This window comes from Gracilinanus agilis, chromosome 1 (assembly GCF_016433145.1).
Source record: "Gracilinanus agilis isolate LMUSP501 chromosome 1, AgileGrace, whole genome shotgun sequence".
Taxonomy (NCBI): domain Eukaryota; kingdom Metazoa; phylum Chordata; class Mammalia; order Didelphimorphia; family Didelphidae; genus Gracilinanus; species Gracilinanus agilis.
The window spans coordinates 98,436,766-98,450,878 of record NC_058130.1 but is presented as its reverse complement, the minus strand read 5'-3'; the positions used below and the strand labels follow the sequence as shown (position 1 = coordinate 98,450,878).

The window sequence follows — 14,113 nt, the reverse complement described above, 5'->3', positions numbered from 1 at the left end:
ATGCTATTTAGCTATTAATAATGACCCTCCTGTGATGGACAAACTATGGCCTGTGGGCCAGATGTGGCCCCCTGAAATGTTCTATCCGGCCTCACGACATTATTCCTAATCTGACAAATACAATAAGTAGGATATAGTACAATGAAACTTCAAAAGAGTTGCCTTAGAAACAGACTGACAGATGAGCATTTCCTTTCCTTTGGCCCCCTCTTTAAAAAGTTTGCCCATCCCTGGCTGGTAGCTCTGACAAGCCTAAGAAAAGTTGTATGCTAGGTATGCTCATGTAAGCAATACTTATTAAGCAATGGGGTTTGCTATATTATGCATTGCTTTCAATTTAGGAATGTATTGGTCATGTAAAACGAGGTCCTACTATAGTAGTAGTAATTGCTTTTGAATCCATGTGCTACAGTGAGCATCTTTGTAGCAGTTCTGTTGATCCTCACATTATAATTTAAGAACCCAAGGGCCCGTACTTGATTTGACTTGATAATACTTTTGAAACCTAGATCTATGGTTTTAATAATCAATGTGATTTACCATTCAGCAAAGTCACCTAGGTTCCTTTTGCTTTAATTCAGATAATACTTCACTGGCATTTCCAAGAATGTCAGTTAATACGTGCTAATAAAATATCTTACACAAAAAACACTAAACATTAACTATATTGTTGACCAACATTTATTGACTTCCTCCTGCTGGCCACCTGGGATGAAAAGGATATAAAATATGATCATTTTTCAAACTAAGGTTATAATTTTGATGGAGACAAGAAAAATTCATAGAGAAAATCCAATAGTGGGTACTGAGCACAGTACTTGGATTCATTAAATGTTAATCATTGCCAAAGAAGGAAGATAAAAATAAATTTCCTCCAGAGGATTTATTGAAAAGCAGGTATGCACTCAGTGTTCCTGTAGTGAAGGGAATGGGTATGTATCTAAATGACACTGTGGTTTCTTTAGTTGAATAACTATTTGGCTCTTTTCACATGATACTTCTACAGTGAATCAAATTAATTTCTCGTTCTATATTCAGAGTCCCCTAAGATACCTGGCATGGACAGTTTGGAACCACTGCAAGAACAGATACTGCCGGGAGTTGTTTCCCTTAACACAGAACCAAGAACAGATTCCAAAGTGGCTGATTCGATTTACTTTGAACAAACAGGTAAATGCTAAACTTCAGGAAAACTAATTTTAGAGATGTTGTTGTATAGACATAGGAGCACTTAATTTGGAGTCTTGATGAGCTCAACTTTTCACTTCAATTTATTCGCTATTTACTAATGTTTTTATTTTATAACTGTGTGACTCTGGACAAATCATTTTGATTTTTCTTTCCTGCAAAATAAGGAGATTAGACTGATTGTTTTCTCCAGCACTAAAACCTATGGCTCATAAATCCAGTTCTTTGGTCCTTAGGCTATAACTGCAAAATGAAGGACAAAGAGAGACTTATTTAAACAAAGAATTGGAGCTAGAGGGAACCTTAGAGGCTGGCCGTCTGACCCCTTCTCATAAATGATGAAATTGGAGGGCAGCAATATTAAGTGGCTTTACCTAAATTCACACAAGCTTGTAGGAGCCTTGCTTCTTTGGGAGCAAGAATTTTCTAACTCTAAAACTCTCAAAATATATATGAATTAAGTAATTTTAAAATAAAGATGTTGACAGTTCCCAAATTATGAATTGTAGTTCATCTCTTGGAAGAGTAGATCAAAATGCACATCAGTGAACATGAGTATGAAAATAGATTTTGTTTTACATAAAACCTATGTGAGATAAAATGTTATAATCTTTGATAAAAGTTTTGTTTTGTGGTAACTTTTCTAACTAATACTTGATCAATTTTAATTGAACATAATTAAAAACAAAAGCTATCCCCAACTTATATTGCATATGCTATTTCGTTAACAGAATTTGAATTGTAGCACAAATCATATTCAGGTTGTATCTAGATACCTCTTAGGATTGTGATAAATTTAATTGAAGGTTGCTACCTCTTTCAGAAGTTACCAGGGAGGGGGAAGCTGGGTAACTCAGTGGATTGAGAGCCAAGCCTAGAAGTCCAAGTTTTAAATCTGGCCTCAGGCACTTCATAGCTGTATGACCCTGGGCAAGTAATTCAACCCCCTTGCCTACCCCACACCACTCTTCTACCGTGGAACCAATCCATAGTATTGATTTTAAGGTGGAAGGTAAGGGTTTAAAAGAAAAAGTTACCATGGGAAATATCCCCACTGTTACATACCGAAAAAGTGGTAGTCCTGCCTCTGCTTGAAGAGCCTAACAGGAAGGGGAATCTCACTACCTTTCTGGGCAGCCCATTCTGCCTTGGGACAACTACCTAAGTGGTTAGGTAGTTTTGCTTTTGGGGCTGCTAGGTGCATAGTAGATATAGTGCCAGGTATGTAACTGGAGATTTCTTTTTGTTTGCATTGACCTTGATGGCCAATGAGGTCCTTTTTAGCTTTCAAGTTCTATGATTTAGAGCTTTCAAAGAGAGACTGAGAGAAATGGGAAAAGACTTCAAGGTGCTTTTTTTCCTTCCTCTCATCAAGTTTGATAGGAGGCAGCAGTCCTCAAGACTTTCAGAATGAAAATAGAACAGAGAAAGCCAATAAATGGGAAGGTGAGAGGATGAAGAAAACAAGGACATTATAAGATATTAAGAAAGAAGAAGAAAGCTAGTGGAAAGAACAGAGGTAGTCTTGAGGAAAAGATAAGAAAGAGCCAAGAAAGATAAATACAAACAAATCAGTACTCAAAAAATAATTTTTTTAAACAATAGCTAACATTTATATAATGCTTTAAAATTTCCAAAGTATTTTATATACATTATTTCATTATAAGTATTCTTATAAGAACTCTAAAATTCTGTGTTCAGAAACTCTAAAATTCCTTTTTTGTCTGATTATACTTTTTAAAATGCCATCCTTCCCTAAGCATTATGTCCTCTTCATCCTTACTACGACTTCCAGTCCTTCCAAACCTCAGGTTTTTCATAGGCCATCACTCACCAATTTTGGTGCAGTATGTATTCTCCTCTCTTTATCATCTCAACTACTTGATGAATCAGTTAAAGTCTACAATATGTTCTACATTAAAATCTATTGTACTTCTTGTCCTGTTCTTGATCAAACCCCCAGCTCTTTGCCAAACCCCAATGTTGGATTACTCCTTATAGTCTTACCTCCTTTAATCTTTTTCATACTCTGCTGAACAGAACTGGAGAAAGTCACCAAACTGTGCTGACTTTTGCCACTAAAATTTATGTTGTGTATAACTCAGTGGAATTGCTTGTCAGTTCAGAGAGAGGGGAGGGAAAAGGGGGAGGGAGAGAATATGAATCATGTAACTGGGAAAATATTTCCAAATGATTATTTAATTACTATATATTACATATTTATTATTATGTCATTATTATATATAGTATTAAATAAAAATATTTTTAAAAATAATGTAAATTATATGTTTTTAAAAATATGTTGCATAATCTCAAGTGGGCCCTCACGGCAACAGGGTAATATCCCACTCATCACAGTGGTTATTCCGTAACTTTTTATCTCTTCTAATCCTCCCATCACACTGTTTCCCCATCCTTTCAACTGAAACCTTCAAGAAATACTTCCCTGAAAACCCCTGACCATGTCATTCCTTGGATCCTTGAACCTTCAGTGAACGCCCATTACCTCTAGATACAGTAGGGTTGCCACGTACGGTGCTCTTTCCACCAAAGCACATTACTCATCAGTTAATCAAGAGGTATTTCCTAGGTGCCTCCTCTGCGTGTAGGTTCTCTTCTGGTTTCTGGGGGTTCAAAGTCACAATGAAACCAGCTCCTGTGTTTAAGCAGCTCCCAGTCCTCCTCTGAGGGCCAGACCATAGGCATGTACAGGAATTGGCTCTGAGCTGAATTTAGGAGACAAGGAAGGCTTCTCAGCCAAGGAGAGATGAGCAGAGCTGGTGTTCCAAGGGGAGGGACAGTGTGAGCAGTGTCCCAGGGAACTGGGGTGGAATGTTCTGTCAGCAACAAGGTCCATTTGCCCGGGCCACAGTGTCTGCGCAAAGGGAGGCCGCGGGTCTTGGTGTACCCACACGGACTGTGGGTTCCAGGTCCTGGAGAGCCCAGCGGCCCCACAGTGGAGTTTCCACGGAATCCTTCGGGACGTGGGTGGAGAATGTTCTCGTGTCCGTGAGAAGCGGAGCCACAGTACAATGAGTAGCATTAAAGCTGCTGATTTTCCGAGCAAGCCTTCTTCCCACCATATGCTTGTGTATAGACATGTGTCAGCCTATGCACAGATCAGTTAGTTTTCAAGATTGTGATGGCGTTCTTTCATTTGACTTCTACAGCTCCTGTTCCTGTAGCTGAAGTGAATCCTTTTAAACTTTGTTCTGAGAATTCCCCAGCATTATCTGCTGAAGGTAAGAGAAAAAGGCTCCTCGTCATGTCTGCCTTTAAAAAGGGCCGGGAAATGGATGAGAGGAGTAGGTATGTTTTGAAAATTTTAATTGTTTTTTCTTGCTGGGGAAGATTGAAGCTTCTTAGTGTTGTTTGCCTGGGCCCCGTCTTCCGCTTGTCGTAGGATTGTAGAGCCCTCTAGAGCCGTGCTGGCCTCTCCAAAAGGGGCTGGAGGGGCTGCTCCCTTCCCCCTCTGCACCGCCCCTGAGGACATTTCTCACGTCACCCGCTTCTGCCCAGCACCCAATGACAGTGCTTCCTCCCTCCCCTGTCTGGGGTCAGGCAGGTGGCTTACATGCAGGTGAGGGTTGCAGTTTGGGCACTTGGTCTCCAAAAGTTTCACCATCACTAGAGGATGGTGAGGATAAGTTGCTTACACTGATCCTTCTCAATACAGTTAAATCTTCTAAATATGCAGTTAGCCTGCTTAGCAATTCCATAAAAATGGTAATTGAATCTATATTAAGTAACTTTCCTATGACCATAAACTTGGTAAACCATAAACCAAACAAATGATTGTGATGGTAAGAACCCTCAAAATTGCTGAGGATCCCTAGCAATACATAGAAAAGTTTCTTTGCTCTCAACCTTCTAAAGGATAATATCTGAATTCTTTGATGCTAGTGATTGATATCATTCAGTGAGAGCTAGGTAAGCCTTCCAACATAGGCCTAATCACTAGAATATACAAATTAGGCAAATGAATTCTGAGCTCTGAAATAGTTCAATATGTATATCAATTGTGTGGGGTTTTGAAAAATAAATGCTAATTTAAAATATTAATATTAATTTGGTATGTCCTTTGAATACATTGTCTAACAATGTGAGAAAAAGTATATTTTCAAGGTAGAGTGAACAAATTTGCTATGGAAGAAATGTGTTCGGTAGAGCTATTTTATAGGAATCAAAATAAAAGATTTATTAGCTCTTTTTCACTGGTGGAAAATTAATTAAAGTTATGGGTTTTCTTTAAAACTTTTATGTTTATACAGTACCTTTAGAACCAGTTGCAGTCCTAGAACAAAAAGTATACTTGCCAGAAACTTCAGTTCCTGCAGAAGATAAGGCTTTAGAGAAACTGGAAGAGATTAAAGCCCTGGTATCTTCTCCAGAGACTATAGGTAAGCAGAAACAGAAGCTATTTATTAAGTAGACATTTAATAAAGACATAATAAAGGTGTCCAAGGCATGGTGTGGGCACTAGGGATAGAAAAAATACATCCTTCTGGGTTCAAATTTGGCCTCAAACACTTCCTATGATCCTGGGCAAGTCACTTAAACCCAGTTGTGTAGCCCTTACCATGCTTCTGCCTTGGAACTGATACTTAATATTGATTATGAGACAAAAAGTAATGGTTTTAAAGAAGAAAAGAGAAGATATATCTAACAAACATACACCTTGCCATCATAGAGCTTATAATTTAATGGAAAAGGGGAACAATTTGACCTCAAAAGTGAGGGAGAGAGTGTTATAAGTGTAGGAAATAGGTCTAAGGAAAGTGCTATGCATTATCTGAGAAGAGAGCTATCCTTTTCACCTTTGTGGAAGACTGAGGAGGCCTAAGGTAGGCTTTACAATTAATAATTGATTTTAGAAGATGCTCTGGGGAGGAGACATGAGCAAATTTTGAAGGGATGGGAATCTCCTAAATGAGATTACCACCTCTCTTCTATCTATTTAAAAAATATATTATGCTCCCCCCTCTCCCCCCTGAAAACTAAAGAAAAACAAGAATTCTAGTTATAAATAATCTTTAGTTTTATTTTAAAAAATTTTTTTTGTGAAATTTTCAGTGGAGCCATTTAAGAAACTTTTTTGGGACAACTAGCTCTGGTTTTTTAAGTAATTAAGGAAATTTTCAAAGGAAGGTTTGAGGATAGTTCATTAGTTTTGGAGTGATTAATCTTGCAATCAGTCCACCAACAAGCATTTATTCAGCATCTCTTGTGTTCCAGGTAAGTGTGGTAAGTGCTGGGGATACAAAGGCAAAAGTGAAACTCTCAGAGCTTACTTTGCTTTTGGAGGAGATAATAGTAATTACAAAATGAATGAAGATATCGTTAGGAATAGAAGGATTAAAAAAAGCCATTAAATCTACACTCTAAATTGTAAAAATTTGCGTTTGTACTGAATTTTGAAGGCAACAGAATTCAAAGAGAGAGAAATTAGAATGAAGTCCAGGTAGCATAATAGTGGTGCTTCCATTATTATAAAGATTAAAGTCTTCGTTTTTTCCTATCTCTTTGTTCTAGCAGAAACACTGAATACAGGACCATTAGTACAAAGTGAAGCATCCCCACTAGAAGAAATGACTTCTTCTATTGATTTTGCTGCATTAGAAAAGCCAAAGGGAGAGATCGAACGTTGCCACATCTCATCTTCAGAGTCTTCTCTGGAGCCTACAGGTAGAAATGATCTATATTTGATCTCTATTTGGGCCAGCTTCCCTTTCATACCATTGTTTGCAATTTTAGCACCATCTTTGAATAAGTGGCTTTGAAAAATGTCATTTTCAGGACAACATTTTATAGTACAAGTTTTTCATTAGGCCTTTGACTTTTGAACATTCTCTTAATTTCTCTAGCTATTTTCTTGCCTTTAAATAATTTTGAATATTTTTGTCCTTCTACATCACCTTTCTAGCTATGGCTTTGCTCTGGGCATTTCCATTCTTTTATTAGAGAAAAGTGAGCTTTAACATAGTCAACCACTTTTCCCAATTAATAAAAGTAAGTTGTTGCCAAATAGCCTAATGGTCTTTTTCTTCTTCATTTCAAAATTGCATATCCTTGAGCTTTTTGTTATATATGTTCTGAGAGAAATCTTTGTCAGTCCTGAGTTGATTAAAGACTAATTTAGTAAAAAAAGGCTTTTTTTTTTTCTCTTTTAAACCCTTTCCACCTTAGCATTAATACTATATATTGGTTTCAAGGCAGAAGGGCTGTAAGGGCTAGGCAATGGGGGTTATGTGACTTGCCCAGGGTCACACAGCTAGGAAGTTTCTGAGGCCAGATTTGAACCTAGGACCTCCTGTCTCTAGGCCTGGCTCTCAATCCACTGAGCCACCCAGCTGCCCTCTAAAGAAGGCTTTTGAAACTACACATGAAAACTTTTACTCTTTAAGAAAAACCCCCAAACATTTGGTAAAATAGACTTTCTCTCTGTCCTTGGTCATATTTGTGCAGTTGTATACACTTATATTCCAACCTCCTTTTTTCCCCCTCCTTTTTCTTTGACCCTTCAAGAGAACATTTGGACTTAACCATAATTCCAATGTTTATCAACTTTGCTTAGCTTTTTTGCTTCTATAGTAGAAGAAAATGTTGGTGGTGGGGAACTGAGGGGGGGAATTTGAGTCATATTGGCTGCTTAAGATGTGGTAATATTTAAATTACTCAGTTCTTAATATAATTTAGCAATGGGATTGAAGAAGTGAAGAAAAGTTTAGTTTTTCTTAGTTCATTATATTTTATTTTTGGCATGGGGATAAACATTTTAAAAAATCTGGGAAAAGACATTTTTTGTCAGAAAATTACTAAATGGATCAGTGAAAAAAGATGAATAATTAATAATTTATGAAAAAAAGAACAAATGTTTTTTTTTTTTGGAATTTTAGCAAACTTCATATATTTCAGGTGCCCCCGCCGCACAAGCAAAACAAGCTTACAAAGCCAGTGACCGCAGGTTTGGTACACCCAAGCCTGCATGTCTTACTGATGTGCCCAGTGAACTGCTGGGAGGCCATTCTCAGCAGAAGATTCTTGATCAAAGAGTGGAGCCCTTCTTTTGGTCAGAATCTGGATGGACCTCTAGCTCTTCCCCCAGATCCAGGTTTCCCCATAGGAGGACACCCCAGACTGACTTCCTGGAATCACGAAGGGATGTTGGGAGAGAGACGTGGGATGTGGAATGTAGCCCGGCAAGCCTGAAGAAAAAGAAGAAAAAATCTAAGCAAAAGAGATATCCTCAACCTGTCGTTGGAGAACTTTGGGATGAAAACACAGAGGTGTCCAAAGCTCACCTCGCAGGAGCTGACCTACCAAAGTCAGGTGTTGTGCCAGGGCCATCTGCTGCCGGGACGAAAGAATACAGGCCGGTGTCCAAAGACAGCTCTAAAAAAGGAACCGCTGCTCGCCCAAGAGAGGCCAAGTCGGTGGCTGCATCCTCTGCCTTGAGTACCTCATCGAGTCCTAGCCAGGAAGCCTACGACGTTGAAAGCCGTCCTCCGATTGTGGGGGCTACACAGGAGAGAGAGGAGGCCACTAGAGAAAAAGAGGCCCCAGGTAATGGCTCTCTCTCACAGAGCAAGAGCCCACTGAAGAAGGAGGCTGCACATCTCGATGGTAAAGCACCGCCAAGTCGAGGCGAAGATCCCTCTTTAGCGCTGCTCGATTTCCCCTTGAAGCCTGCTTTGGATAAAATCCAGGCTTTGGGAGTGCCAGATTCAGCGTTACCATGTCCAGAAGTTTCTCCAAGCAAACAGGTAGAAACTCCTTTTGAGGCCAGAGCTGGAGAAGGCAGCGGTAGTAACATGAATCAGGAAGCCAAGGATGCAGATACAAAGTCTATAGTGCCACAGGCGCAGATTAAAGCATCCACAGTTGATACAGGTGTTACGGCAAATAGTCCGAGGGACAGTGCTGGTGAAACCAAAACAGTTGACCAGAGTGCACCGAAATCACCAAGTCTTTTAAAGAATAAAGAGGAACAGAACAAACTTTTTGAAGGGATTGACATAAGCAAAATGGCAGAAAACAAAAGTTTTCCTGAGCAAAGGCAAGAAGTGGGATGCTTTGCTTCTGAGCAGCTGGAACAACCTGAGAAAACTGGTGATAGTAAAGAGAGAAGAACAAGAGAGAGTGTAAAACTGCCATTCCTTCTGGAAACACAGAAAGATGGTATAAATTCTGGGGCAAGTCAGAGAACGCCCCAAATGAAAGGGACAAGTGTCCATGATAAACATAAGGGAGTAGAAGCTATGCCTTCCAATCAGCTTTTAGAGACAGTGGCTAGTCTCATTAAGACAGTGCCTGAGGAACCTAAAGAGAAAGTTGACTCAATTGTGGAAGTTGAAAGTACCTCCAAAGTATTAAGTTATTTGGATGATAAGATAGTCATGGGCCAGACACTTGGAGCTGTAGTAGAGAAACATATGGCTAAAGATCCAGAAAAAGACCAGAGGAAGGAGGGATTGTGTCCCATTTCTGAATGTGCCTGGGCAAGTTCTGCTCAGTCCAATGTACCTCTCCAAGTTTCTGAGAAACCTAAAAAGAGGGGTAGTGATGGGAAAAACAAAAAGTTTAAAAAAAGTTATTCTGGACAGCCAGCTCTAATGGAGAGAAAAACAGATACACATATCCTGTCCTTTACAGACAAGAATGGAAATCAAGACAAACAAGTTAATTTCTCTGATAAAAACAAGGAGTTAGGGCTCCAGCCTGCGAAAATTCCTAATCCTTTGCTTTTAGAAGTTTCTGACAAGCCCAAAAAGTGGTCAGTTGGTGAAAAAGACAGAGCCATTGAGATCAGTTCTTCTGAACCCTGGACATTTATTGAGAACACAAAACACAGGGCTAAGGACTCTCCTTGCACTATATCAGATACAGATAGGACAAATGTCAGCTGCAATGAACAGACCCTCCCTCAGGGACCTCCCTCTTCAGGGCAGGATAAGGTAGAAGGGACTGGGAGCCAAGGAGTAGTGGCTGACAAACCAAAGAAAAGATGTATAGACGGGAAAAGTAAAAAGGATAAAAATGCCCACCTTCTAGAGAGTAAACCAGCTACTACTGGAGTACCGGTTCCTAAGGAAGCCAAAGAGGAATTTAAGGTTGAGGGGATGAGCTGTGTAGATGAAAACAGAAATATTACCTATTGCTCCTCAGAACCACCATCAATTTGGTCTAGTGAAACAAACACACTCAAAACCTCCCTTTTGCCTAAATCAGAGATTTGTGAGGAACCACATTCCCTAGTTTCCTCAGATGCGAAGATGAGTGGCTCTTTTCCAAATGCCATAGCAGAAAATGGGAAAGAGACTTCTCAGGCACAGATTTCCAAATTACAATCATTAGATGACCCTAGAAAAGATAGCGTTGTGGGTGAGGAAAGAGCATGTAGCCTAGGAAAGGGCCCCCCTGTTGATTCTCTTCCCAATATAGCAGTTATTCCAGATGTTAGAGGGGCCACAGAAGCAGAGAAACACCAAGGGAATTGCACAGTTAAGAAAAAGGACAAATTCAGCCCACCTGGGCATATTGATCCACTACAGAATGAAACACGGATGGATGGAGGACAGGTAGCAGAAGAGTGTGATGAGAAAGTCAAAGGAAACAGTTCAGATAATACCACTAAGCAGCCAGAGGAGAAGATGACAGAGCCAGCAAAGGAACAGATTCATGTTCACATACCAGTAGAAGATGCAAGTCTAGTATCAGAGAACAAAAGCATGGCTGCCCATCCAGTGCCCATAGAAAAAGAGATGGATAAAGGGAAAGCCCTAGTTACAGAGGCAGTTTTGCCAGTCATTAAAAATGGAAAACCAGATCTTCTTGAGGAAAAGCACACTCAAAAGTTGAATTCCAAGGACCTAGTAAATTTAGGTGGCAAGGCAGATATGACTATTCTGCCTTCTAAACAGGAAAAAACTGAAATAGAAAAACTCAGCTTTAGTTGTAAAAATAGAGACCAGGAAGGTGATCTCTTGGTGCCTACAGATCTCCCAGCAGGTTTGTCAGATGCTAAGGAAGGACCTACTCCATTGGAAGAAGTAGTAGATAATTTGTCACCAGCTGTTAGTAAGAGTAATAAATCCACGAAGCCTAAAGATACAAACCTTGAGTCATCCCAGAAAATAACAGAAAAATCTGGACAGAGAACAGTGGGAGATGGAAAGCCAGAAGTGAGAGGCAAAGTGGCAGAACCATTGAAAGGCTACATGAGACCCACCAAATCCAGGGGACTCACCACACCATTGCTGAGACCTGCTCTTCTGGATGGAGAGAAGCCTAAGCATCTGAAGGCTCATGGTATGAACCAGCCGAAGCTGGAAGAATGGTGTGTGCTTGTGGTTTGAGGCAGCATCCATACTTCACATAGCTTGTGTGTTAAATTCATACTGATTCCAGCTGATCTTATGTATTTTTGGTGTGTTGGCATGAAAATCCATAACTATTAATGCTTTGTGCCCCCTGCAAACGTGGCATGACTTGTAGCTGACATGAAGAGGAGTATGGTTTGACTGTTTGCCTTTTGACATAATACTGAGTGTCAGTTTTAACATCGATGGATTTAAAAACCTACAACTCTTTGTCTATCAGCCTATCACCAGTTTTCTCAGGGTTTTTTTATATTATATTTTTCTATTTTTTGACATTTTCTCTTAATTATACTTAATTAGAATCATTGTTAGGCTTGTGAAAAAGTCTAAAATATCCATTGCCAGGAATGTGTATGAGAATTTCTGTCAGTACACGTGTAACACCCATTGAAATCGAAGCCCAAATTAGTATTGAATCAGAAGAAAGTGTTCTCTTTTTTACCTCATTGTTAAGATAATAAACCAGATTTGATTTTTTTTTCAGTAGAGAGAATAGGTTCACAAAACGAACTCTAAAACAGGCCTCTATTTTCAGCTGTAGTCATAAGCATAATCGACAGTCATTTCATATGTGCCAGGCTCTTCAGTCAGTGCTGGGAATACAAAGAAAAGGAAAAGACAGCCCCTGCCCTCAAGGAGCTAATTTACAGCCTTCAGTTAGACATTGTGGAGGCAGCATTTGGAGTATGTTCAGTGGTCTTGGAAAAGCGAGAGAGCCCTATTGGCTTAGTACTGGCGGTCACTATCTGACTACTCTGTGCAGTTGAGTTGTCAGAAGATTTTGTGAAGATTTAGAATAAATAGTGTTGCCTGGCCCCTCAAAAAGAGAGCATCTAATCAGTTGTTCTCCTGAGCCAGCTTTCTAGGGTGTCATCTCTGCTGTAAATGAGGCTCTTTTTTAAGGTTTTTCTTCTTCAGAACCTAGTCATTTTGTATCTTGAAGCAGCATTCTTCATTAGCAGTAAAACTTTAGAGGTTTTTAACAGGCTGATCAGGTTTTTGGAAAGGCTTTGTTGTCTGAATGAATATTGTGGCATAAAGCTATTCTCTTTTGGTGAAAGGCTTGTGTTGTGCATGAATTTATGCCCACTAAAGGAATGTTCCATTACTGCATAGAAAGCCTAGAAGCCAGGAGAATGCTGAAGGGAGGGTTTGCTGAAGAGTATGGTCATTGGGCAGCAACTCAATTTTATCTTTTAACCATAAACTTCCACACCATTGAGACAGTTTTAGAACTTGAACGGAGCTGAGCAATGAGGCGTCTTGTGAATATTTCATTTATATATATAAAATTAGTATGTACTGGGATTTCCATCTTTAGGTTCTGCCAACTGGTCATTTAGCAAGGCCAAGTTATCCAAGTTAGGGTAGAAGTACATAATACCACATGTCCCTTTAAAGGCTCTCTCTTCCTCCTTATTTCTTTCCATCAAGCTCAGCAATGAGGCTGGGCCCTGCAGTGTTCTTGAGGATCAGGAGCTAGATGAACAAAAAGACCTTTTCATCAGTTTCTGGGTCTTTCCTTTCAACCAACCTTTGAGCAGATGTGTATCAAGCTTCCATAATTTATGAAGTATAAATAAATCAAGAGCTGACAATCAGGAGGCATGTTAGAGATTACTTTAGAGGAAGATGAATGGAGACAAAAACAGAAGTGATACCTTTTTTTTTTTTTTTTTTGGTTTGTTTATTCTATTTGAGACTTTGTCTCCTCTTGTCTGTTCCTGGAGTATAGCAGTCACTCATGAGTCTTATATCTCTATACTGATGGCAAAGCAACTTTCATCTCTGTTTTTCTAGCCTGGTTCAGTTCATCACTCCTCAGTCAGCTGGTGGTCCTTGGTGGTAGTGATATTCATGGAACACCTGATCTGCTTTTGCTGTCTTGCTCGCAGAACTGAGCTGATTACCATCCTCATAAGCATCAGGGACAACAGGCATGATCCACCATTGCTGAAATTACATCTCATTGGATTACACTACAGATCTCCTAAACAAAAGGAAGAAATAGATGAGGAATATGAGAAGAAAAAAATCAAGATCCTAGCAGAGGCACATGATATATTTGGGAGAATTCATTTACTAGACATTTGCTTGAGTTTTTCTGTTGCCCAAAATAGAGCAGCCAAAATTTCTTTCTTTCTTTTTTTAACCCCTTACCTTCTGTCTTAGATTCAATACTGTGTATTGGTTCCAAGCCAGAAGAGTAATAAGGGCTAAGCAGTGGGGGTTAAGTGACTTGCCCAGGATCACACAGCTTGGAAGTTTTTGAGGTCAGATTTGAACCCAGGACCTCCTATCTCTAGGCCTGACTCTCAATAAACTGAGCCACCCAGCTGCCTCCCCACCCCCCATAATTTCTTTCTTTCTTTTTTTTTTTTAAACCCTTGTACTTCGGTGTATTGTCTCATAGGTGGAAGATTGGTAAGGGTGGGCAATGGGGGTCAAGTGACTTGCCCAGGGTCACACAGCTGGGAAGTGGCTGAGGCCGGGTTCGAACCTAGGACCTCCTGTCTCTAGGCCTGACTCTCACTCCACTGAGCTAC

General features: G+C 39.8%; 1 protein-coding gene across 6 annotated transcripts in view; it reads left to right on the top strand.

Annotated features, from left to right (window-relative positions):
- The window catches only part of MAP4 (microtubule associated protein 4), a 248,111-nt gene that overhangs the window by 170,933 nt on the left and 63,065 nt on the right, over positions 1 to 14,113 (top strand). For 5 of the 6 annotated variants that reach the window (XM_044683131.1, XM_044683185.1, XM_044683375.1 and 2 more), the window contains exons 8-12: positions 1,039 to 1,170; positions 4,359 to 4,430; positions 5,460 to 5,588; positions 6,721 to 6,873; positions 8,104 to 11,496. In XM_044683131.1, coding sequence (XP_044539066.1) covers positions 1,039 to 1,170; positions 4,359 to 4,430; positions 5,460 to 5,588; positions 6,721 to 6,873; positions 8,104 to 11,496 — 3,879 coding nt within the window. The remainder of the gene's footprint in view (positions 1 to 1,038; positions 1,171 to 4,358; positions 4,431 to 5,459; positions 5,589 to 6,720; positions 6,874 to 8,103; positions 11,497 to 14,113) is intronic. The other variant, XM_044683249.1, reaches the window with a different exon arrangement.